This window comes from Echeneis naucrates, chromosome 7 (genome assembly GCF_900963305.1).
Source record: "Echeneis naucrates chromosome 7, fEcheNa1.1, whole genome shotgun sequence".
NCBI classification, from domain to species: Eukaryota; Metazoa; Chordata; class Actinopteri; order Carangiformes; family Echeneidae; genus Echeneis; species Echeneis naucrates.
This window is the reverse complement of record NC_042517.1, coordinates 10,498,841-10,524,237: the sequence shown is the minus strand read 5'-3', so window position 1 is coordinate 10,524,237 and position 25,397 is coordinate 10,498,841. Positions and strand designations below refer to the sequence as shown.

The following is a 25,397-nucleotide window of genomic DNA, read 5'->3' as shown; positions in this document are numbered from 1 at the left end:
GTGTACATTGAATGTATTGCATTTGTGCAACATGACCCTCCACATATTTGCTTCATCTTTATTGCACACAGATCAGGGGATATAACGTTTGTTGTAAAGTTTTTGATCCAAATTCAAAAGGCAACTACACCCAGCTAAAAAGCTGCTTGTTCTGAAAGGGCAACTTTCAAACTTTTCTTTATTTTGTGCCGTTAAAAAAACTATGAGGCTGGCTGGCTATATTTTCTGTGGCCCAAGTTTCAAACGATGTGATGAATATGTAAAAGTAATTCAACTGTTAAGTTTTCAGTGATTCTTACTAAATCTGCGATGAGTTGATGCCTGCTTGTTGTGTCACAAATTTTTCAAAAGCTGTCTTCTTGAGTAGTATTCTCTGCATTTAATCTACTTGAGAATGCAAATAACCAACAGTGTAGGGTTACTATACAGCTGTTTGACCACAGCAGAATATGGCTTTTCTAGAAATATTATATTTTTGACAGCAGTAATTTTGTACTTCAGGAAGAATTTGGATTTTCCAAGTGTTTAACAGGGACAATAGAAAAAAAGTTAGAATATAGATCACGACTGAGAGACTGCATCAACTGCTAAGCAACAAAATATGCAGATTATTGTCCCCTCAGAAGGTAGCCAGATGTTCAGTCAAACAGCACAAAGTGGGATATGAGGCAGGCCCAAGGTAATATTATCTCTGTCAGTCAGCAGTTCAACGAAGGGGCTGCACAATGGGCCACTTCATATCGACCAAGTTGTTTTCTTTAAATTCATATCATACAAAGTCACTCTTGTGGACTCTGCAAATCAAGCACATATTTAGAAAGGAGTGTTAAAGTTTGCGTTTTACACCAATGAAGGCTTTTGTGAAATAAGTTGTGATGTATTCTTGGCAAGACGCTGGTGAAATTATTATAAATAGAAAAAAAAAAAGTAATCTCAGTAGACGTTTCGGGCCCTAAAAGAGAGGTTGTGCCAACAGTGTGTGTTGCTTTGAAACGCCTCCTGATATTAAATTCTCCTCTAATGGAAATACTCTCGGGGCATTGCTACCACATGGACCACAAACCAACAAGCACTAACAAATACTTGCCTACCTCTACGTGTACAGTAGGCCGCATAATTTGGAAACAGTTGGTTTGTTGGGATACGATGTTGCCTGACTAAGACAGGAGACAGTACAACTTGTTTACATTACACGGTAGCTTAGTTTTTGCAGGAGAACTTTTTGTGCTGTTGACAGAAAACTATAAAGAAGACAATAATTGTAAAGGATGAACAAGTAAATATTTTTTGTTCTGTATGAGTAAAAGCAAGTGTTTGGGTGGGTGGATGGAGGACAGAGCGGCAGAAGTGGAAAAGCAAGAAAAAATTGATTCCTGCTGCGGGACAGACAGCACATGTGGCTCCAGAAGCCGAGAACACAGTGACTCCACTGTGCTAGTAGACTGCATGTTATCCTATTATAATTAACACACTTCTACCACAGCTGGTTTAGATTTGGGCCGATGCGTTACTTCTGACACTACTGCTAATAAAATAGTCATTTAAATTGCAAGACCTAACATGACAATATGTCCACCTCAGTCAGCATCTTCTCCCCTGTCTGTGGCACATAAAAGCTAAATCATTTCTTATGAAGCTGGACATCTGTAAGAATTAGTAACAAAGTAAATATTTTACAGCAAAAGTAACAATTTTCCTGTATCACCTGGGCACTGTAATTCTTGTTAAACGTCAAACATGTGTAAAGTGCATGATCTCCAGATTAATATACATTTTCTACATTAGTGAGCATGGGTACAATGTGTGTAGGAGTGTTTTTTGTTGGCTTAATAGACTAGAGTTAGGAAAAGATGGCTCACTATAAATTTGACCCCAGGTAAATATTTCAATGTTTATCCCCTTTTTTGTGTTAATTATTGGACACAAGGAAAAGTACTGCAAATATCACAGATGGTTCTGCAGAACAGAGAATATACCAATGCTAAAAATGCTGATACAAAAAAAGCAAACTAGAAGGGGTGTGACAGCTTTCCAGATGGACACTATATATATTCTCCAAAGCCGAAGATCATTACGTCCCAGGAGACAAGTGCTTGAAAGCTTTGCTTTTTGTTTAGTTTGGCTACTTTGATCTTTTGCAAAGCAAGATTTTACAAAACCCCTAAGTTTTTTTTAGCACTTAAACTTTCCAAGATATTTCCACACATGGTAGTTGTCTCTCATAAGTTGTCACAGGCTTATCGTATTGTTTTGAACAATAGAGTCAAGTGTAGTCCCTGTTACCAGAGGTGAATACAAATAGTTTGCCTGGGCAAGCTTGACAGAAGCAAAGTCATTGATTATTGTATTACTCTGTATTATGGCGAAAGTAATCCTTGTGCTCATCTCAGGAGGGAACAAGAAAGGAACAAAAAGCCTCCAGGGATCTGCACTGAATTTGCTGAAGAGTTCTTGAAACCGCTCGGCCTGATGAAACTTGCTGGAAAGTTCTTTTCTTGACTTTGAGGGTACCTGTGGCAGGTTAGAGTGCCAAGGGTTTAAAGGGCTGTGGAGGCGTAAAGAGTCCAATCCTCCAGGAAGAAGATCAGAAAGTGGAGGGATGTCAGTGTGTCATCCTGGTCCAGGGACCCTTTGGAGCCTCCTCAGGGGTACTCTCTGCAGAGGGCTTTTCAGAGATCATTTCACATTAACATTCATTTTACAGGACCAATTTAGTGATTTAGCATTGTGCTTCCAAAGGTCTAAGATTAGAGAGAAAAATAACTAAAACTAAAAAAACACAAAGAGTAGCAGAGAATGTGGAAACTCCACAGTTGTGCTCTCTGCAGAGCCTTTGAAAAGAACATTTAACAATGAAACTTTTATATTTCATCTCAGTCTTTAGCATGGATGAATCTCCAACAAGACTGGTTTCTACACGCCCCATAATGCAACCATTACAACCTCCACATTAGACTGTCACAAAACCTTCAAAGAAACCAGTAAATCAGCTCAGGTATACGTGTGAAATTGGTGGAATGGCCTCATGTAAAACTATATGTCTAAACTAAGTCCTATTTAGTTTACAACCAAAGAAATTTGTCAACTTTCTGTGAGCAGACGGTCATATTAAAGTGTTTCCGTATCACATATAAACTTAAATATTCAAACATATACATTTCTAAGAGCACGCTAATCATCACTGTCAACCTTCAGTAAATAATTTATAACTGCTTGAGCATAGTGTTGATTAAAAGCCTTTTAATGAGCTCCAATTAAAACTGTTTATTTCACTCTTAGGCTGGGTTGTCAAATTGATGGAAGTATCTTGAAAGTATCTAATGTTGCTTTTACAGAAAGAATCAAACTGACCTTGACAAACAGAAATCACGGCATTCAGGGTCATTGTCGTGCCCAATGCAAACGCAGCGCTCAGTCTTTGCCCCGTCTTGTCCTTTTGGTTGTCCAACAGCAGAACGCCTGATTCGCTGAGGGCCTCGGTAGCTCGACATACCATACGGCACGGTGCGCCTGAAGAATTGAAACAAACAGGTAATTTTCTTCAGTAACAGGAAAATAAATACATCAGTATTAGGTATTGTCATAAACAAGTCTTTTAATAGTCCTGCAGCTAGCTGTTTAACGTTGTATACTCAGTTTTTCATACCCGACCATCCCCAGGGTAAAAGATTTGTCACTCCTTTAACCTATTCAGAGAAAAGAGGGTGAAGTGACTGTGTCTCAATATATCAAGAAAGGTCTGGAGCTGAGGTCTGGAGCTGAGGTCAGCTGGCAGCGATTATCTGATTGTAGGAGAGAAACTTTGAGGGATCCTGCCTTGTAACAACAACGACAAGCTGAGGAAAAACTCTTTTCTGCAATTATGATTGTAGTGCAAGGGAGAATCCACAAAAGGAGAGACAATGACACATACACACACTGACAGTAAAATGCACGAAGCAATGACTGTCCTTTTGAGCATTCAGGTTAAATTAAGGGTCAGCTTCTTATTCAAGACAACCAAATCATTCTTAAGGAGTTTGTCTTCAACCACATGAAATGAGACACAGTGCTTTCGTGTAAGCCTTATTAACCACGTCAACATCCTGCTCAGTCCTTCAACTATGCCCATATGTCCTGACTTGCAAAGCTGTAATAAGGTACGATTTTTACCTGAAAGGCTAGCAGCGGTCTTGGCAGTAAAAGAAAGAAGATGGAGGAATGCTCCTCTACTGTCTTGCCAGTACATTTAATAAGTAGCTGGGAGGTGGTAGAACAAAACACCATTCCCCAACACAATTTTGCTAATTATATTTTTATGTATTGCTGCTAATCAGCAATATACAAGGCCATATAGAACATACATGGTGTAAGCATGAACAGACTAAAATGCCACTGGTCCTGACAGCTACTGAGTTATCTATAACATGGTCATCCCCTGCAAAGCAAGTATCTGGAAGGGATCTAATCTCAGGCCAGAAGGGACCTCACTTTTGGTGATCACAGCATGACCAAATGGGGGGTCCCACACCCATTCCGCCAAACTATTTTAACCATCATGAATAATAATACCTTCATTAAGATACCATCTGCAGGATTTGTCCATACATAATAAGAAGTTCCACTAGAGTAAAAAGTTAATGAATCTAAAATGTGGAAAATATACTGTCCTTTGGATTGATTAGTTTGTCTGGTTGAAGTAGAATTAGACGTTTCCAAAATAAAAATAGCTCAAATTTAAATCATAATTCTGTAGCAGAAAATTACTGGAAAACTCACTTCTCAACAAATCAGTCTCTAGTGATGAATGGAAGGAGCGCTATAGTACATTCCAACATTGTGAACAGCAAAAATTCAAGTTTATTTATAGAGCACGTTTTAAAAATAGCAAGAACCTGAAGCAACAAATTTTGGCACAAAAGCAGGAAAGCACAGTCAAAATAGCCCGAATTGCCCTTTTCCAAAAGCTTTTAGGTTCTCATGTCAGATCTGTCTGATCTCTGTCCATTCCACCTCATATCCTCCATACAGTCACCTGCCAGTCACACTTTGTACTCAGTTACTGTAATAGCGATATTGGCTCTTTCGCATGTTTGTGCCCCAGAATTTGAAGTTTAATAGAGAATTGAAGTGATTGTTAACCAGAGCAGTCCAGATTCCATTTTGGGTCTTAGTTCCTTTGAGGCATGCAGCCATTTTCAGGAACGGATCTTATTTGTTTTATTCATGATCTGGGACTTGTGAATGAATTGAAAGCGAAATGAAGAGGGAAAGGCGCATTAAAGCGCCACATCTCCTCAGGCGGAGTTTGACCTCGCAGGTTGAGTTTGTTTCTGTCAGGCTTGCCATCACTTGAACCGTGATTGTGCCTCTGGCGCTTCGGGGTGGGGGGTTGAAGATTTCGGGCGTGACTTGTTACAGTTTCTTGGCTTTAGTGCGCCTATTGAATTGCATAAATCGACCGTATGCCAATCTGGTCTTTAGAGAGTCCTAATTGACGCGCTTTATCCGCGCTGAACAAAGAGAGGTTGCGCAAACGCGGATTTGTCTTGCTCAATGGCAGCAGGTCCTGGTGGACTACCGGGAATTAGACACATGTTAGAGCACTGAGGCGGACAGCTCTTACTCGGGAGTGTTGATCCAGATGATATCCAGGTGGCAGTAGTAGACGCACTCCTTATCCTTGTAGGAATAACAGGTGCAGCGCTTCGGTCTGGACTTGGACTCCGGAGCCTCAGGCAGGAGGAACCCGGAGGATGCCCCGGGCCCAGACTCCCTGCTGGAGCCTGGACCACCTCCGGGGATGACCTCTGATTTGACCGTGACATCCGAGGTCAGCACACCTGAGTGCAACGGAAATATTTCAGAAATAACGAACTGCGCTAAGTAATGAGATAAGTTGCGTCTGAGTTTGCAAACCTACCTTGTAAGAGAATAAATCCCACTATTTTGACAAGCATGATTTTCACGAGGATGGAGAGTATCCTTGCCATGTCAGATATTCCCAGAAATAATCATATCCCGATGAAGATGCAATGCATTGGGTTCAAACAAATCAACCCCCCACCAGAGAAAATCCAATCACTTCAGTGTAGATCCACGTGCGGTTCATCTCATACGGTCCACAAAACGGTTCCCTTGCATATTTATGATGTCGTAAATCCTCACTGTAAGTACCACATTCAAGTGAGTGGCAAGTGCGTTTTTTTTTTTTTTCTGAACACAAAATGCTCTCCGAGCCCCCGCTGCACAGCAAAGGTGGTGTGTGAGGGAGCAAAAGAGAGGATTTGTTCTCCTTCAAGTCACCTCGCCTTCTAACAGCCCGAATCAGACACTGGCTTTTTGCAGGGAGTCAGGTTTACGCCCACGCCTCCCCCAGCACCCCCTCTGACAGGTTGTCAGATTCATCACCATATTCCTGTGTGTGTGTGAGAGAGAGAGAGAGACTGAGAGGGATCTGCTCGTGTTCATACATGAAAAATATGATCTTTGTCTCTGTCAAAGAGCTCACTCAACAGCGAATCTTGGGGCCTTGAGCCATTAATTAATTGCCTCACATAATATTGCAACTGTGTGGTTGAGGGATTTTTCCTTTTTTTTTGTCTTGTCATTGATTCACAAAACAGAACCGCTGAAGCACATCGCATCCTCTGCCACCGTCCATCTGCCACCATTTCAGACATAGGCTGGATCCGGTGTTCAAATCTTTCTTTTAGTTTGGAAGTAATTACAGGTGTTTGTATGTATCAATTACAATGCTGAGAAGATACAGTGTTCCTGCAGGTCCATGAGGTAATACAGCAGGTGCAGTTTTAAATTCAGATTTTATCTCCTGTCTTGCTCGAAGGATGTTAACAGTACGCATGGCTGCCTTCTGGGGACAGATGGAAGCACAAACTCAGTCTACATACATCCTCCTATCTCAGCTGCTTTCTGGGGATATTTCTCATATTTCAGTGTACAAACAGGAACGTATCTAAAATCATTCTTCAGTTCTTTGAAACTACCGCATTCAAACTAGTGATTTATGAAATGATGTTAAATAAATAGAACCAAACTTTTACAATTTCTAAGCTAAGAATAGGCAAATCAGGCAATCACTATAAAGTGGTTCCACCCTCAGAGCTACATACTTTGGACAAGCCTCAAGCTTACAACGAGCTTGAATTCTTTGTTTAAACGCTGTCAGCAGTTCATGAGGTGACTCTGGCCCCCTGCCCCATTAAAGCCTTTATTGCAGCACCTTCTAGCTTCTTTTTCCGAAATAAAACCGATCCAGTTTATTTATAAAATAACGATATTATTTTGATGAAGATAAATCATCCATATTTCTTAGTTTATGTTTGAACGGAACATCTGGTGCAACTAAAGTTGATTCTGGTGGTGTTTACATGACGACTCTTGAGCAATGAAAACGTAATGCTGTACATTGAGATGCTGAAAAATACATCTTTTTGCCCCCTATGAAGTTGAAGAAACCAATGACATTAGACATTAGAGAAGACTCATATGTTGAATGGCAAATTTAGACCACAACTCCCTCAGATCAAGACAACACTCTAAACTGTGCCAAGGGCATCTGACTTCATGAGAACTTTATGAGCCAAAGATGAGTTGAGAAAAAGATCAACCTGTTCCAGTAATGAAATGTGAGGGGAAAAACACTGGCTCATGCTCTAAGGCATACCTCACCTTTAAGACACGAACCAGGTCAAGGTGATTTAGCAGGAGAAGAAACGTGAATATTACCTAAAGCCGTCACAGTGTTTTATTTTTATTCAACAAATGCACGATAAAGACCATATTTCCAGCCAGTTGGTTCAAACAGTGCAGTGTTGCTAACTAACTGAAACAATCACACAACTGTTTCTAACTTATAGGAGGCCACACCGAAGCTCCATAAAACAAAATGAAAATAGCTTAGACGTCAAATATTCAGTGAATGATTGACAACCAGGTGTAAAATTCCAAAATGCCACAATCCATGTAATTGAATATATCTCAGAGTAATTAATCCATTGTGTCTCTCAATCATGCCACCATGGAGTGTGAAGCTCCATGAGGTATCCATGGAAGTTAAGCAGGAACACCTGTAGGAATTTGAAGTGTGTCCAGGAAAACTGGGGGAAAGAGGTCAGCAGAAGACTTTTTGAGGGTGTACCTACTGTTACAAAGACAAATTTAATTCACCAAGCCTCCAACTTTAGCTTCTGTTCACTTTGTGCTGCTTCTCAGGGCAACCTTTGTCATAAAGAACCAGACTACCATTAAAAACATAAAAACATAACAAACATTTTCTGTAAAACATACAAACAACAAACTTTCATGAGTGTTACAGAAAGCCTGTCTCCTAAAATTGTAGAAATAATACATATAGAAGGAAGATCAATGTCAATGTAAGCCATCTGGGCAGAAAAACCTGTACCCCGACAGTAACTGCAGTATTCAATAACAAAAGAAGAACGCATGTACAACATGACACTAATATATAACTTCAATAATAAATTAGGAGATTTATGTAAATGCAGTTGCATGATGATCCAAAGTTTCCCACATCCCCCCCCCGGGGTTGTATACAAGCATATATAAGCAAGTTTGTGCTTTTCTACACAGGCATCCAGTAGACCTAAATCTGTTTGACTCATGACTGCCCTCTGGCTCCTTCCCAAATTCCCCAAGGCTAGGGTTTTGTGCCATACCCCAACTCTCTGGCATAATCCCCAAGCTGGGGAAACACAGCATTCCAGATAAATGAAGACCATATTCTGTTTTCTTCTCCTACAGTTCGCTGCATGTGGTTAAGTGGTCACGTGATGCGTGCATACTTTTAAGGTATTATTTAGGATTTTTGTAAAGGAGTTCTTACAACCTGATTTGGTCAATCCGATGCTGCAACACTGCAGAGATCATATGATCATGGACGCTTTTTTACACTGAGGGTTATAAATCCACCCTAAAGATGTTCTTCATTTAGTCTTAGCTGATCAAGTTAATATAAAAACGGACTGAGGGAGTTAAATGTAATGGCCGACTTCAATAATTAGAACTCAGTTAAATCTTTTAACCTTATCAAACACATTTCAGCATGTAAATAGTTTTCCTTGTGGTCATTAGGATTGCCGTTCTTAAAAATAAAAAAAGGTATCAATGACCTACACTACTTCTCACAAGAAATATGGTGGAATATGGTTCATAACGTAAGTGTTGTATGCTCACTTACATCTTCTTTCCAAAATTGATAATAGCTCACTTCATATGTTCAGCACCCCATGTATACAAGAATGTATGCTGCTGCTCTCTTGTTTTTTTTTTTTTTTGTTGTTGTTTTTTTTTTTTTTTTTGGCCTTGTCTTATGTTTTATGAAAAAATATTTTGTGAACAAAGCCTGGAGATTTGTGAACTCATTATTCCTGGAGCGCAGTAGAGCCACTGAGTTAAGGGAGGGCAAAACAACAAACCAATGGCATTAACATGTCAGGGGCTGCAGACAAGCTTGTTGAGATGAATATGAGGGAGGATAAAATGGCTCTGCCTGTCTGATTAGGGTAAGTAAATCAAACAAAGAAAGTAAGGGAATATCAATTTTGAACTAGAAATTAAAATGAATTTTAAGATGAACAAAACCCCACTTTACCTGCTCCATTAGGGAGAGGAATAATTCTTTCTGCCAGCTAAACAGATTTACTCAGATACAGCAATAAGAGGACACCTTTGTACACAGACAAAGAAACCGATCATGTAGATCACTTGGACTCGTATTCCTGGCAGCAGGGACTTACTGTCTTTTGTGGAGTGAAGAGCAATGGCATGTAGGATAGAAGGCAGACTGTCATCTCACAGGGGCAAATTTGACCTCAAATAAGATACTCACTGGCGCATTTCAGTGCACAGATGGCGCATATCAGAGGCCTATTGTCCCCATATCTCTTTCACGCTTCAAAGCTTTACCCTCACTTCTCTTTGCTTCTTTGAATTGACGATGTGACACACTTGTGATGTTAAAATGCTGGAAGAGAGAAAATAAGACTTTACAGAAATATAAATGGCTATGCTGAATTTTCCACCAAACAGATCATTCCAGCATGAGTACTTATATTTTGAGTAACAGCTGATGCACTTAGAACCCGCATCTAACCATTTTTCGGTTGCTGGTGAGGGTGATATGGTTTTTCAGGACTGAAGACTCCTTGCCACTGAGAACCGTGTGACCTTCAGGATACTTCAGCGAGTGGTCGGACACAGATTTATCTAAAACCCACATTGTGGTGAGCTCTGCATTGTCAAACTAAGCCAAAGAGGGAAAAAAATATAGATTTAAAAAAACTAGGGCAATGTGCTTCCAATTAAACTGTAGATCCATGGAAAACACAGGCTATATGTTTGAAAGAGTCAGACTCAGTTGACACTTAAAACTGAGGCTCAAGGGGTGTCATGAGCACCCCATAAAACATGAGGCTACAGGGTTTTTGTTCTGGCCAGGGTAATTTGCTGCATGTCATTTTGTCTCTCATCCATCTCCTGTCACTCTTCAAGCTGTCCTGTCAAATAAAACAAGAAAAAGCCAGAGAGTAAATCTTAAAAAATAATAATAAATAAATAAATAAAAATCTGACAGTCAACTCAGGGTCTCATTCTGAGAAAGTGGCAGTATGGGAGCAGTTTTTCATGTTGCATTAAGACTAAAACAAGCAGTTAATAAAATCAGAGGCATAGCTACAGATATTAGTTAACAGTTTAACGTGGTTTAACCAAAGGTTAGCTGACGGATGGTGCTTTCAAATGCCTTGGCTTTGAAGCACAAAACTTCTTTTATATGCTGTCAGCAGACAGCATATGGTGGGCAATATAATTTCTATATGTCCATTTGAGTAATTTGTCACTTTTGAACATAATTTGTTTACTTGATTGATTAATTGCTATAATTGCTATGTGTTTGCCTGTGGGCAAGTGATTATAGCAATATAGCAAAATTAGACATTTAGCTTCACCTGATATGGAGGATTACATACCTGCAGCAAAGAGTCTGACAGCAGCCCAAGTCAATTATTATTAGCTCATTTTACAGCAAGCTGTTTTTGATGTGAAATGTGCGATGTACGCAATCACAATTCATTACATTTTTTGGTCTGCTGGTAATTTCAGCCGTCTTCTAAAATAATGACAGAAGTCCTATGAAAGTAATTTGAAAATTGGTTCTTCTAGCCACAAGTCATGTTTTAAAATGGATGAAATGGCCAATAAAGCAATTAGTTTTATAGCTGATCAGCATGGTTGGTTTTGAGACTGGGTTTTGGCTCAACTGACAGAACCTATTTCACGCTACTCAGAGGCCAGGACTATGTTTTTCAGTACTATGGACGCTTGGATTTTTGTTCAAACTATACATCTATATCAAATTATATCCATCTGAACTCCAACCCATATGCCATGCCCCATGCCACAACTAAAAGTAGAGTTTATTATTTGATTACCGGTGGGTGGATGAGAAAAAAAACCCAAAACACTACAGTTCCAATCCTGAGACAAGGAAATTAAGCAATACATGTCAAAGTTTTTATGTCAGGGGTCAAGTTCTTACTATACTATGTTGATCAGAAATTGTGATGTACTGTAGTCCCTCTTTTAGTTTTAGTAGTTTTAGTACAGAAATATCAACAATTGTGTAATTACCTTTAAAAATATAGTCTCTTTTCTCGGTGAGCTATAAATTTTGCAGCAATGAGAAGGTAAGATTTCAATTTCTTTTCAGCAGATCTTACTTTGTGTTAAGAGTTTAATGTGTTATATTTCAGGTTTTCATGATTTTAGCAACAAACACTTGTTCTAAAACCAAATCTACTGAAATCAAATCAGTCTGTCTTTCCTTTTTTAGTTTTACTGAATGTTATGAACGCTTAGAAACCTTGTAAACCTATGAGCCCTGTAATAACATTATTGGCTATAGTGATCAATATTTTTTAATGAATATTTAATTTACTCAAACTATGGGAGTGATCCATAATAGTTCCCATTGCATAAAATATCTATCTTAGTAAGTACTTACCTAGAGCTACAGCTGAAGTTCACAAGTATGCATTTAAAAGGTTGATGAAATTGGACATTCTGAATAAGATGAAGCATATTCGTAAGCTTTTTAAGATGTAACAGTTGGAGCTGCTCAGCTTCATTTAGAATAGTCAGACTGAAGAAGGAAATTTGTCAAACTGTGGTCAGTGCAGTTGTTATGAGCTTTTAGCAGTATACAGCCTCACCTGCTGTTGCAGAAGCTTGTTGAGCATTTTGAGATAGACATTAAGATTGTTGGCTGCTGTACCAAGAAATCTCAGCCCAGAGGTCTCCAGCGCCGGTCCTGGAGGGGTTTGGTCCGGTCCAGAGGTCTCCAGCTCCGGTCCTGGAGGGGTTTGGTCCGGTCCAGAGGTCTCCAGCGCCGGTCCTGGAGGGGTTTGGTCCGGTCCAGAGGTCTCCAGCGCCGGTCCTGGAGGGCCACTGTCCTGAATGTTTTTGACGTTTCCTGCTCAAACACACCTGATTCAAATGATCAGCTCGTCATCAAGCTCTGCTGAAGTCTGATCAGGAGTCACTCATTTGAATCAGGAAACATCCAGGACCAGATTTGGAGACCTCTGGTCTAGTCTCCAGTCTCTGGAGGGGTCCGGTCTCTGGTCTAGTCTCGTCTGTACACAACATATTTTATATGGACACAGTAAACACAGTCTCAAACTCCGGGGGGGTCTGTGGGGGCTCCGGTCTCTGCTGGTTGTGCTGTGTGTTACCTCGTGTTGCTGTCTCTACTATTCAACTTGATTAATAGACAGTCCTGTGTGCTCCATGCCTAGTTCCTCCTCTGCCTCCTTTTGCGATAGTACTTCTTGTCATAGATGCAGGATGCCATATTCTTACCTGGAACAAAAAAAAAAAAAAAAAAAAAAGGAAATTTAAAACCATAAACGAGTACAAAAGTAGTGAACAAGGGCATCAATAGAAATGTAGTGGAGTAAAATGTACAATATTTGTTCTTCAAATGTAGTGAAGTGAAAGTAAAAGTATCCCCTAAAAATAATACTCAAGTAAAGTACAGATACTCAAAAACTGTACTTAAGTACAGTACTCAAGTAAATTTACTTTGTTACTGTCCACCCCTGCTCCCCACTGCTTTATCTTTTCTAACTTTTCCCACTTTCTTTTTTTTCCCTTTTCTTTTATCTGTTGAGATGCTTCAGGCAATTGGAAAAAAAAATTCAAGAACAAAAGTTGATCAAGATCTGTAGCTATAACATAGACACTAAAACAAAAGTCTGTCTGAGCCATATTGCAAACCATTTTTTATAGAAAGCAGAATCCATTTCCTCTGACACCACCTTTCCACTGCACCTGGAGTTTCAGATATTGCCACTGGCCAAAAGCAAACGATACAAAGCACTCTTTTACACCCTTAGCCACGTAACATCCTGCAGTAAAAGATAGTAATATCAGCTTGACCACACAACCACTGCCATTCATGTTAGTGTTACTTTCCCTTTATCCCTTTATTATTGTATTATTGTGCTTTGTTGTCTTGTGTGGGTTGTTTTTATCCTTCTAGATACAAATAAAGTTCTGCTTGGCTTGACTTGACTTGTCCTGAAGTATGATCCAGCTTTCTTCGCTCCAGACTGTTTTCTTCCATAATCTTGTTGTCATGGTAAAACACATAGAATATGTGCGATCACAGGGCCATTTGTCCCTCAGGCATGTTTGGTCATGTAAAGTCATACAGTTTTCATCACTACTACTACTACTACTACTACTACGGACAGATGTTTGTCTTATATATATATATAAGACAAACATCTGTCCGTAGTAGTAGTGATCTCTATATATATATATATATATAAAAATGTTTAACCATTTGATATTACGTCAAAATCTGACATTAGTCACTGCATGATGAAATTAAAATCCCACACTTAAGTAATTAAGTTGTTTTTTTGTTTGTTTGTTTTTTTATCTCCTATCTTTATCTCTGAGTGAAAACAGGTTTAGGTAAAAAATAAATTATCCAAGTCGCCTGAGTTAATCTCACTGTTGTTACTACTCTACTGATGGCTATGTCATCATAAAACCTACGGTGGGGTAATTAATTTGAAGTGAAAATTGCAGAGCATACTTACTGTTGAAGGAAAAGCCATCACTCAAGGTAATGAAGACGTTTGTTGCAAGTTCAGGCATCGTCCTAATCAAGGTTTTAGCACCACCATGTGGTTGTGTGTTCGTGTAGCTGAGGATTGGTGACGGGCGTGAGCACACCAGCAATGTCAAAAACAACTGATGAAAAATGCAGGGGATTCCCCTGAAACACCTTTTTCTCTTTGTTCTTTTGGCTTAAGATGTGTGTTACACTGGAGTTGTTAGCTATCCTCACAGCAGGATCAGCGTCAGTAATGTGCCGTTACCGTGACAACGGCTGTTGTCAAACACACAACGCTTTTGACTTGGACTCGCTGTCGGACTGCTGCTACACACTTTCACTTCCGCACGTTTTAGCCTTTATACGGTTACACTCGAATACAATTCCCGGCTATTTCATGGTGTTGGCACCCATGTCAAAGTACAAGGTAAAGAGAGCGTGTGTTTGAACAGGTCTAATAAATCTCCAAGTAACATGTTTTAATTTAGCTCAGGCTAGCCAAATGCTACTTAAAGTACATTTTTTAAATTTCTCTATTGGGGATTTTGTTAAACCCCTCCGACTATCTAGCTACCTAGTTAGTTAAATCGAGTTAAATCTGTCGTGCATGAGAGCAGTTAGCTAGTAAACGTAGGTAGTGATAAGCACGTCTTAGCTGAGAGAGCTGATAAAGTGCCTCATGATTGGGATTTTAGTCTTGGTTTGCTTTTCTTCGCCTTTACAGACACCTGGATACAAAGGCTCAAATGACTGTGGCAAAAGCGAGGAGCGGTGGGTGTTGCTCTAAGTTTACTGCAAACAGTTATTCACAAGTGCTCGTATCATTGATTCCGGTGTAAATGTCTCCTCAGGGAGATGAGAAGTTGTGTGCGTTACAAATGTGGCCTACTGAGCACCATACAGGATGTCCTGCGCCAAAGACCAGGCTGGGTCGAAGTCAAAGAGTGAGCCTGTTGGTTACATCACACCGAGCCTCTTTGTTGAATTCACCGGATTGTATATATGTTATGTGTTGTCTTTCTTGCAGTGATGGAGAATGGGACTTCAACTGGTGTGACGTGGGGTGGCTCAGGGAAAATTTTGATCATTTCTACATGGAGGAACATGTAAGGATAAACCACTTTCGCAACCATTATGAGGTAAGATAGTATTAGTCTTGCGTAGGATATTTTAAACTGGAGATTTTGCCCATAGTTAGCACATATCTTTCAAATCAAAAGTTGTGTGTTACATCTTTGTTTTTGTGTTGCAGCTGACTCGCAAAAACCTCATGGTGAAAAACCTCAAACGATACAAGAAAAACCTCGAAAGGGATTTTGGCCACATAGAGGCTTCCAAGTGTGATTTTTTCCCTTGCACTTTTGCACTGCCCAGCGAGTATCATCTCTTTGTTGAGGAGTTCAAAAGAAGCCCAGGCAGCACCTGGATCATGAAGCCGGTTCGGTCGAAGTACACCATAGATATAATACCTTGCAATATAGTCATATTAAATTCAGTATTTACACTTGGCCTCACATATCTAAAGGAATCAAATCAAGTAAGCACAAAGCTAAATTTGAGTTTATGATCATTTCTTTTTATGTTGGGTAGGTTGCAAAATCTCAAGGGAAGGGCATTTTTCTGTTCAGGAAGTTGAAAGACATCATGGATTGGAAGAAGGTAATGTGTATAGACTTCATGCAGGAATGGGGTGCAAAATAAATGATAAAACAGACAGAGTACAGACACACACACACATTCAGATTAATAACACTGTGCTCACTCAGGATGGCACGCGCTCAGAGGAACAGAAGGATGCAGCTCAAGTTGAAAACTATGTGGCACAACGCTACATTGAGAACCCTTACCTAATTAATGGTAATAAATTGGATGAAAAGTACAATTTTATTGCATTCAACTTCCTGGAGAATCATCAAATGTTCTAACAATCATTTTTCACAAAAAAAGTGAAAAATGTAAAATGACTGAGAATTATCACTGTCCGTACTTCAGTTGTTGTTATGCTTTTTGTCCCCACAGGCAGGAAATTTGATCTCAGAGTCTATGTGCTGGTCACTTCAGTATGTTCTTAACATTGCAAATCACACAATTTTTATACAATCTATACTTTTCTGCATGTTTGAAAAACTGTATACTTGTGCATTTTAGTATGTGCCCTTGAAGGCCTGGCTGTATCGAGAAGGTTTTGCCCGCTTCTCAAGCACCCGCTTCTCCCTTAGCAGTATTAATGACAAGTGTATCCTTTTTTGGTGTCATGTTGTTGCACTCATGAGATAGTTTGATTCTGTGATTTTTAGTACCAGAGATTCCCTTAACAAATGGAACATTTGTCCACTGAAATACTCATGAAAGAAAGTTTTAAATAGCCCAGTTTGACCTAATTTCTGAGGCCTTTGTTCCTAATTTTGTCACTTTCATCCATGCTCCTGCAGAACCCATAATTACAAAATCCCAAATTCTCCTTAGTGCCTATTTTCAGATATGCATCTCACCAATGTGGCTGTTCAAAAAACAGCACCTGACTATGATCCTGAAAAGGTGTGTAATTTAAGAACCTCAAAGATTAGCTGATGAACTGCATCACATTTGTGACAGTTTTCTGAAACGTCTACTTTTTAAACATCTCTTCTTTTTTGCTTTATTGTTTAAACCATCTCTAAATAGGGGTGTAAGTGGCAGATACAGTACCTTCGAAGATACCTGACAGCAAAACATGGCAGAGAGATGGTTGAAACCCTGTTTAAGGAGATGGATAACATCTTTGTCCGCAGTCTACAGAGTGTGCAGAAGGTCATTATCAACGACAAACACTGCTTTGAGCTCTATGGGTACGACATTCTGTTGGATCAGAACCTGAAATCGTAAGTGCTCACAATTATTGTGAAAGCAAGTCAACGCAGAGCATCAACAAATGAAGAGAATTTAACTGAGGCATGCATCTTCACACATAAACACTGAGAGGCACATGCACAGACAAGCAAACACAACACACAATCTGTGGCTCATCATCATGGATGCTTCAAAACAAAGCTATAAATCTACCAGAGACAACTGTGTATGGAAAAACAACTCTATAACCTACAGGTATGCAATAATGCTGCTGCAAATAACAGTGTGCACATCTTGTGCAAATACTGTCACACATTCTTAGACTTGCAGACATCTTCTATTACACTTGTTTGAATCGAGGCCAACTTAAAGGGCTATATAAATGTTTGGAGAATGTCATCACTCATGTTTTTACAGCTGGCTAATTGAAGTGAATGCCTCTCCATCGCACACGCCAAGTAGTCAAGAGGATTACGAAATGAAGTGCAGACTATTGGAGGATACTTTGAATGTTGTTGATATGGAGGGAAGGTAAAGGCTTCATTCTTGTCAAGTGTTGAATTTATCTAGCTCTTTTAACTGTTATCAACGAACAAGGCGCAAGGGCTTGATATCTTTTTATTCATCATGGATAAAACATTTTTTTTTTTCCTTTTTTAAGTACTTCACAATGGCTAACACTAAAAAAATTGCTCTTTTTTTCCTGGCGCACTGTCATAATTAACTGTGGTTTTGCTTATTAGGCTGACAGGCAAGGAGAAAAGAGTCGGTGGCTATGATCTCATGTGGAACGATGGGCCCGTCTATAGAGAGGATGTAACCCTAGAAACATTTGGCAGCTCAAGTTTCACTGCCAACACACATTTAGGTAATCAAACTGGGCAAATGTTTTTAGACAGCAAAGGAAATGTTTTTATTTTTAAGAAAGTGCAGAATAATGAAATTCAAATAAATATGCAAAATTTTACATGCAATGTCTATGGTATTTGATCATGCGGACATGTGGAAAAGCCCGCATCATTATCTTTATCAGTAATTACTGAAAATGCCTCCTCGTTCTTTATTGCAGGGTGTGTAAATGACAGAGAAAAGCAACTTCGCCGGCTACTTAAACCATTTCCATGTCAGAAGAAGATGTAATCACACTCCACTAATTTCTATTATCTGTGTCCTAGTAATTAGTGTGCAAGGCTTTGTCATTATGGTGGCTTCTAGTAGTTGTGTTGTATGTGTTGCAGTGTTTTCTTTATATATATATATGAGTAGACAGGTTCTAGTAAATACAAAAAAAAAAAGTAATATTTTATTAGCTTTCTGTGATGATTACAATCTCAATATGCAAATAAAAGCCATATATTCTTAAAACTACAGTAAATCTTCAGAGTGCAAATCATCATCTGAACTGGAATGAAAATGTTGTGATGGTGAGTGATTTAGTGACAGTGTTGACATTTTAACGGTGTGCAAGTAATGAAGACAGAAGTTAATTTGTCAAATTTATGGAGCTGTTCCAAAGAACAAGAACACAAGATAATGTCCCTTGTGTGCAAAACATTTATTTCTATGCCTTACAAATACTTGCATTCAACATTGAGAAAATATGTACTACAATCTTTCTGCGTGCGTGTCAACATAATGTACACATTAATAATAACATTGCCACCCCTGGGCCCTTATCTATGGCTTTGATACTTTACATGAATATTAAGGAATGAAGTGCAATCTGAATACATATCACATCATTTACACTGATGGAGTGTTCCCATGAATCATTTGTACATGGTATATCACAAGAAACACATAAGACACTAATGTAAACAGTGTTCTGAAGACTTCAAATATTTTTAAAGCCAAATAACTATTATGTGTAGAAGTTGCACTGAATCCTCAGGTTGACCCATTGTACAGCATCATTAGACATAGAGTTACATTCAGCTCTTTTACTAAATATTTTCATTTTGTGCAAGACAATGTAAACAAAGCAATAACAATAATGAATAAGTCAACCACAACACTTCTCATAAATATAACTATGGTATATAAAACTTGGAAAAATATGCATTTACATTCGTAGCAAACAGTACACCATCTTCAATGATAGAAAGAGCTCAGCTCTATGCAAAATACAGTTTATCATAGACTACAATTCAAGCTGTTCAAACATCGAAAGCCCTTGTAACCCAAAATGTAAAACCTTTGCACAAATATATCTGAATCAAATTACTGAGTACACTACCATTCATTGTGCCGCCTTCTGTTCAGTCAGAAATGCTTTAAATGGAAATATGTTTCCTATGAAAACATCACCAAAGAAAGATAAAAGCAACACTGAGTAAAGTAAGAGCATTGAAAGCAAATACATTCCTACATCAAAAACTCCACTAGTAACGGCTACAGTTGTATTCATTGACTAAAATGTAATTGCATTGAACTTCACTATGAATTATTTATTCTGAAGTCAGTTCGACAGTACAGTGGATGCTTCTTTTATGCCTACTTCAACATTAGTAGCACGCTAAGAGATGCAGTGTTGCAGTGCAATGGAGTTCCGTTTACATGAAAGTTTTGCTTTCCTAGTAATGTTTAAGTTCATGCTTCTGCAGAAGCACTCTGACTACATGATTACTGTACATTTTAAACAAAATGCAGTGTCTATAGTTGTGTTCTATTAAAGTTTCATGTGTGTTCTATTCTACCAGCTGAACTTCTGATAGTTTTGACCTTTGCAGGCTGTACCACACTGACTGCTTTAGACTGCTGTACAACAGTTAGAGTACGTTAGTATTACATAGATTACACAGAAAGCAAGCATAGGTTCAAACTCTTGTACCAAGTAACCACCCAGTAAAGCGTTAACATAAGGTCTACTGAGGTTACTTTGCAACAAAGTGCACATTTTTTGTTTTGCCATTCTGCTTACTACTAAGCGGTGCTTTGGAATTGGACTGTGGCTCTTTAGCAGCTCTTTTGATGGCTGTTTTAGAGGCCTGCCCTCCTGCTTCTGTCCTCTGCCAGTCCTTCTCCACTCTCTTGGAGGTGATGGCCTCTCTCTTGCTTGCAGCAAAAAGACGTTTCTCTGCCCCAGCTGCTTTCATGCCGCCAGATTCCTTTTTAACATCTGTCTCAGAATTAGCTCTAACACGGCTTTTCCTTGCCTGACCTCTGCAGTTCGGGTTAGATTCCTGGGGTTGCTTTCGGGCATTGCCTGCAGCCTGCATTTGCCTGACATGACTCTTTCCAGCTGATGGGCTAACTGGGGTCTGGGCTCCTCCTCCTCCACTCCCATTTTGTCCTCCTGGGCTCCTTCCTTCTGTGGAGGGTGCTCTGGTCTCACTGCTGCTCCTCTTCGCTGGTGCCCCAGGTCTGGCTCTGCGCTCGAGCAGTGGGCTAAGCCGTGAGTGGCGCTGGTAGGCATAGGCAGAGCAGCTTCCATTGCACATTGGGTAGCGAATGTGACAGTGGGGGCAAACTGGATAGCGGGTGGGGTGGGGCTGAGTTGAGGCAGGTGATGGGGGGTTGTTAACAGGCACAAACGGGAAGGCTCGCTGAATATGCCGCAGCCCTTTAGGGGAGTTGAGTCGGGATGGTGGAGCTGTGTGAGGCCTTGGGGGGTGAGCTACGGTAGCAGAGGGGAAGCCCTGTGGCCTTGGGCGACTCCCTGGCGGACGGCTGCTCTCTGCTTGCACTGTTTGGATCTGGAGCCACTCCAGCTGCAGCAGCCTCTCCAGGTACTTCTCTAGGGGCCCTACAGGCTTGGGCCGGGGGGCACCACGGCCCTCTGTATGTAGAAACACTGCCAGCTGTCTCAGACTCCAGCTGTTGAAGGGAGGAGGCAGAAAGTCTTGGTAACTGTAGGTGGGTTTTTCGCTCTCGTCTTCATCACCCACAGTCCCACGGGGTCCTGGGAAGTCCGGAGGAAAGTCATTAGTGTTGATGACCTCAGCACGGAGGTTGAGGTGAGGTGGGGTGCAGGGGGTACAGGGAGAGGGCAGCACAGGCAGCCTCTCAGAGTCTGACAGATCGCTGGCACTGTCAGTGTCATCATCTTCTTTCTGGTTGTAGTGCTGTAGTGCCTCTGTAGTGGGGCCTGGGGAGTGTGTTAGTGGTTGTGCTGGCATGTGGCGTAGCCCCGATATCGGGGAGAGGGGCAGAGATAGGGCTCGCCGATTTTTCCCCATCCCCCCACAAATTGGCTGTAACTCGTTGCTGCATTGTGACATCCGCTGATTTTCTCGCCTGTCCTCTTTCTTCTGCCCGGATGATTGTTTGCGGATTTGAGGCCTCGAATCACCTTCTTCTTCTGGGCTGGAAAGAGAAACAGACAAGTGTTGACAATATTAGGATTTACAGTACCTGGACAAAAACAACCACTGAGAGTGCGCACTACAACTCCTCACATACCTGGAGAGTTTGCTTGTATTTCGGGTTGTGCCAGATTTGACCCTAACACCTTTAGACTGTGCCCCCTGCATAACAATTCAGAAATAATAATGTTAGTTTTATGAAAACTATTTCGACTTAATATTTATCGTCACTCACCTTCTGCACTGTTGCCACTGTGTCCTTATCCTGACCTGTTCCTGGGGGTGCATTTCTAATTTGGCCCACTGCTTTCTTCATCTTGTTACCTTTCTTTGAACTGCAGAAACATGATGTCGCTCTGTCAGACTCGTCTCTAACCTCTGACAGAGACAAACACGACAGATTTGAACTGGTCTTAGGTTAATTCACTGGGGGTAAAAAAAAGTCATACCTCGTTACTTGTCCGCTATTTTCGGTGTTTTTCGCCCTGCTCTTCTCTTTGGAGACGACGCGTTTCAGTGTCGTGGATGCTGTGCGCTCCTGCATGATGGGCCCCATGTTGCAGGTCGCCAGGAGCGATGATGTTTTGAGTCCAGCACGATGAAACGATCCGGTAGCTAAAGAACCCAACCGACATCCCGGATCAGGTACTCTATCCTGAGAATGAGGATAAAAAAACCCGTTTTCTTAAAAGTGCTGCAATGCATCATGCGCAGATGTCGACAGTCTATTCTCCACTGCAGGTTAAACTCGTCCTTGTGTTTTGCCGTCGATCCTCCTCGCTGCCTCAGTAACAATGAGATTATTTTCTTTCTTTTTTTTTTTTTTTTACTGTGTTATTGACCTCGGACGCGTCTGTTTTCCGTCTGACATCTTCCTCGCCATTTAAAATGCAAGACGGTCTCGCACCGCATACGCTTTGTTTGGTTCGCCGTCCCAGTCGGATTGGTTTGTTTACCTGCTGCTCTGACTGGCTCTCAGCTTGTGTTCGAAGTCAGCGGCACAGGTGCATCATGGGACTTGAAGTTCAGGAACGCACTTCGAGCTTTTGCATGAAAAGTGCGAACTCTCCCCGGCGGTACAACTTGGTGCTGATAAACAATGAGTACATCTTAGAAAAGTGGCGCTCTGGGTTTAGAGAAAGCAGGTGAAATAATGCGTCCAGCATTGATAGTTATTGTCGGTTTACTCAATCTCCCATTCGACACTGGCGAGCTCCTGCTCATTTTGCTGCTGCGTACTTAGCTGCGCGCACGGAGGCAGATCTTCAAACAAACATTTACATGTGTTGGACAGATTAAGCAGAAGCTTGTTTTTTGCAGATCATTTAATCCGATCGCTGCCATCAGTGGGGAGCTCGTGACACGCGGAAATGAGCAGCGCAGATAAAAATTTACTTTGAATGGAGGATCAAGCAGGCAGCATCCTGCAGTTTAGACGCAAATAACGCTTCGTTTCGTTTTCTGGTGAGCTGATGTCTTCGGCTAAATTAATTGAAGTGCCATTTCAGTAATGCCACAACTGTTTAAAGAGAGAGAGAGAGGAGTTAAGCACGTATTCCCAGTGTACACGCCCACTCGCTTTCCTGCAGTGTCAGTTTTGAGAAATTTACTGCGAAATTGCTCTTCTGTCAGATTTGCAGCACACCACCAGGCAATTTTAGGGTAAAAACTCAACAACTTATATTTTAAATGAGACTTTTTTTTCTCTTGTTTGCAGTCAGTTAGCTGTTTCGTGTGAAATGGCAATAAATTATGCTCCATAACTTTCTATTTTTTATTTCTTGTATTTTTCAGACAACAAACAGCAGTTTTTGCAGAGCATGGATGGAGGATGGTTTGTTGGACACGAGAGTACCCCCCCTGAATCTGAGGGCCAAATGTCCAGGTCTTGCTGTGGTGTCTCTGCGCCCTGTTTGACCATAAACTTGACTGAAATGCTCCGGGCTGACAAACCTGACACAGTAAAGAAGCCAGTTGCAATCCGGCCCCCAAGCCCCAGAGTCTCTCCACTAAGAGCCAAAGAGAAAACCTCCAGTCTCTCATGTGAACCCACACCTAAGCCTATCATCCGACAACGGTCACTCTCTCTGCCCTCCATGACCCAGAGGAAGAAACAATGTAGACATGTTGGAGTGCGGTTTGTTGACTCTTTGGGCCTCGACCTGGAGGACATAAGGCTCTTCAAATCTGGAGAGGATCCCCTTGTGCCACATCATGTTACCTTTAGACTGTTGATGGGTGCAGAGCTTGCAGATGGAAAACATCTGGAGATATCGCTGCCATATATGAAACCGTCTTTTTCACAGCAACCTGGTGACCAGCCAGGATTCCTGTCTCGTCTCTGTGAGCAGAAAGTATGTCTGGAGAGAGTCTTATGTTTTGAACTGGGTATCATTGGAATCACCCAGGTTGTCAATTTGGACTTTGAGAAAGATGTCACAGTTCGATATTCGTTCACAAAATGGAAGAGTTGCACAGAGACGAAGGCCACATGGGTGTCCACTGTTACCAGTACAGGGGAAGGAGGAGGGGACCAACTCGGCTGTGATATATTTCGTTTTCACCTGCCCGTTCCTCCTTTCCTGCAGCCAGGAGCAGTGCTAGAGTTTGCCATTCAATACAAAGTTGGTGGGTGTGAATACTGGGACAACAACTACAGCAAGAATTATAAGTTAGTTTGCCATAACTACAAGCTCAGTGTGCCCAAAGGATGTGAGGATAGTATGGTACACTTTGTTTAGGACAGTGCTTCTCATTTATTTTCTTTTAGGCCCCCCAGAGGAAGAAGAAAATATTTTGCTTACGTTTTGCCGTACTTTATTCTAGTACGGCAAAAAAAGCATGTTCCGCGGCGTCACACACGTCCCCCCTTGCATCACACCACGCACCCCACTATTTGAGAAGCACTGGTTTAGGAGAAGATGGGGGAAACCTATTAGAAGCACTGTATTACTGCTTTTGGCAAAAAGTACTATCGTATGTACATTATGGTAGATATGCTAACTAAGGTTAGATTCAGTATTAACTTCTAATTGACACAGCGAAAGTGATAAACATTAGTATTCACATTAATGCCATAGTAAAACTTTTACAATCACTTGCACTGCAGCCGTCACTTTACCCAGCTATTTATATAGCAATTGGACTCTAATGTCAGCACATCCAATGAAGATAACACACTTAGTCTTATATAAATATTCAGCACGTCATTGTTTTGTGCCAACTGCATATTTGAAAAAAGAAAGTAATTTTATATAACAGAACAATTTTGCTTTGTATTTAGAGTTTATTTTTGAGTCAAATATTAAATGCCCAAGCACTGCCAGTGATGCAATTTTGTCTTATAATGAATGAGACTTTATTCCTTACTTTTAACAATAAAGCACTAATGCAAATTATGTTTAGCCTGTCTTATAATTAATACTTATTTCTAGTCATATTTTTCTATTTTTAAAATTTATTTTGAAAATCCCAATAATCCATATAGCTCTCTTAGCCTCTGTCACTCACACGACATTCTCCTAGCATTGTTCTATCACCGTTTAGGAACAATTACAAATATTTAAAATATTGTATATTTTTCCATTTTCAACCGATGAGTCATTTAATTTTGATTGCAGGTCAATTGGAACTGTTTTTTTGTGTGTGTGGGGGGGTGTTGATGCCAGACATTCCCTGTAATAATAAAATATTTGGATACAAGGTTAAAAGTGCATCAATCTCCTAAAAAGTTGACACCCCATAAACTGAAGAGAAATGCAGACAAGGAATTAAAAAGAAAAAACCCATCATTTTTGGTAATTTTTTCTGTTGCTTGCTGGTAGTTCAACTGCAATAATATGAACAAGGGGATGCATTTTTTGTGCCTTTTTTATTACTGCTTGTTTCTACTGAAATTACACATGACGTACATAACGTAATGAATTTTAGTTTTTATTTGAACAGACATCATCTACTGTCTGAGCCCTCTCTGGAAAACTTTGTCCCGTTTTGTCACCAAGCCTGAACCACATGAAGACACACTGAGCCTGACCTGGCGTCCTGGATTTATCGGCTCACCCGGAGTCTTGACGCTCCCGCTCTGCGCCTGCGCAGTGAACTTAACGCTTTCGCGCGTT

General features: G+C 40.5%; 4 protein-coding genes across 7 annotated transcripts; 2 read left to right on the top strand and 2 right to left on the bottom strand.

Moving 5' to 3' along the window:
• Positions 1-2,550: 2,550 nt before the first annotated feature.
• On the bottom strand, positions 2,551-5,972 carry edn3b (endothelin 3b). Its single transcript, XM_029507196.1, has 4 exons — positions 5,903-5,972; positions 5,606-5,822; positions 3,352-3,510; positions 2,551-2,665 (listed from the first exon to the last, which is right to left on the bottom strand). The coding sequence occupies exons 1-4, from the start codon at positions 5,970-5,972 to the stop codon at positions 2,611-2,613; spliced, it is 501 nt and encodes a 166-aa protein (XP_029363056.1). The 3' UTR covers positions 2,551-2,610.
• Positions 5,973-14,474: 8,502 nt separating this feature from the next.
• On the top strand, positions 14,475-18,567 carry ttll9 (tubulin tyrosine ligase-like family, member 9). The gene is made up of 14 exons (XM_029507038.1): positions 14,475-14,573; positions 14,871-14,917; positions 14,998-15,090; positions 15,174-15,285; positions 15,399-15,584; positions 15,737-15,805; positions 15,913-16,003; positions 16,166-16,206; positions 16,295-16,382; positions 16,626-16,684; positions 16,811-17,007; positions 17,393-17,506; positions 17,719-17,843; positions 18,045-18,567. The coding sequence occupies exons 1-14, from the start codon at positions 14,544-14,546 to the stop codon at positions 18,113-18,115; spliced, it is 1,323 nt and encodes a 440-aa protein (XP_029362898.1). The 5' UTR covers positions 14,475-14,543; the 3' UTR covers positions 18,116-18,567.
• fam217ba (family with sequence similarity 217 member Ba) lies at positions 18,516-22,337 on the bottom strand. Of its 3 annotated transcripts, none has more exons than XM_029507036.1 (5): positions 22,236-22,337; positions 21,729-21,934; positions 21,515-21,614; positions 21,377-21,441; positions 18,516-21,280 (listed from the first exon to the last, which is right to left on the bottom strand). In XM_029507036.1, the coding sequence occupies exons 2-5, from the start codon at positions 21,833-21,835 to the stop codon at positions 19,849-19,851; spliced, it is 1,704 nt and encodes a 567-aa protein (XP_029362896.1). In that variant the 5' UTR covers positions 21,836-21,934; positions 22,236-22,337; the 3' UTR covers positions 18,516-19,848. The 3 variants fall into 3 exon arrangements, with proteins under 3 accessions (XP_029362896.1, XP_029362895.1, XP_029362897.1); XM_029507035.1 differs by lacking the exon at positions 22,236-22,337 and adding an exon at positions 22,122-22,205; XM_029507037.1 differs by lacking the exon at positions 22,236-22,337 and having other exon boundaries at positions 21,515-21,657; positions 21,729-21,858.
• A 196-nt stretch (positions 22,338-22,533) lies between these two features.
• On the top strand, positions 22,534-25,049 carry ppp1r3da (protein phosphatase 1, regulatory subunit 3Da). Of its 2 annotated transcripts, none has more exons than XM_029507039.1 (2): positions 22,534-22,743; positions 23,074-25,049. In XM_029507039.1, the coding sequence occupies exon 2, from the start codon at positions 23,100-23,102 to the stop codon at positions 24,018-24,020; it is 921 nt and encodes a 306-aa protein (XP_029362899.1). In that variant the 5' UTR covers positions 22,534-22,743; positions 23,074-23,099; the 3' UTR covers positions 24,021-25,049. The 2 variants fall into 2 exon arrangements, with proteins under 2 accessions (XP_029362899.1, XP_029362901.1); XM_029507041.1 differs by having other exon boundaries at positions 22,534-22,941.
• The last annotated feature ends 348 nt before the right edge of the window (positions 25,050-25,397 follow it).

Coding starts and splice junctions, on each gene's coding strand:
- edn3b (XM_029507196.1), bottom strand. CDS start 5,972: ATGGCAAGGATACTCTCCATCCTCGTGAAAATCATGCTTGTCAAAATA. Junction 5,823..5,902: donor GGGATTTATTCTCTTACAAG/GTAGGTTTGCAA, acceptor CGTTGCACTCAG/GTGTGCTGACCTCGGATGTC. Junction 2,666..3,351: donor CGTGATTTCTGTTTGTCAAG/GTCAGTTTGATT, acceptor ATCTCTGAAAAG/CCCTCTGCAGAGAGTACCCC.
- ttll9 (XM_029507038.1), top strand. CDS start 14,544: ATGGTGTTGGCACCCATGTCAAAGTACAAG. Junction 15,091..15,173: donor GGCTGGGTCGAAGTCAAAGA/GTGAGCCTGTTG, acceptor TCTTTCTTGCAG/TGATGGAGAATGGGACTTCA. Junction 15,585..15,736: donor GCACCTGGATCATGAAGCCG/GTTCGGTCGAAG, acceptor TATGTTGGGTAG/GTTGCAAAATCTCAAGGGAA.
- fam217ba (XM_029507036.1), bottom strand. CDS start 21,835: ATGGGGCCCATCATGCAGGAGCGCACAGCATCCACGACACTGAAACGC. Junction 21,442..21,514: donor CAGTGGCAACAGTGCAGAAG/GTGAGTGACGAT, acceptor ATTGTTATGCAG/GGGGCACAGTCTAAAGGTGT. Junction 21,281..21,376: donor AATACAAGCAAACTCTCCAG/GTATGTGAGGAG, acceptor TTCTCTTTCCAG/CCCAGAAGAAGAAGGTGATT.
- ppp1r3da (XM_029507039.1), top strand. CDS start 23,100: ATGGATGGAGGATGGTTTGTTGGACACGAGAGTACCCCCCCTGAATCT.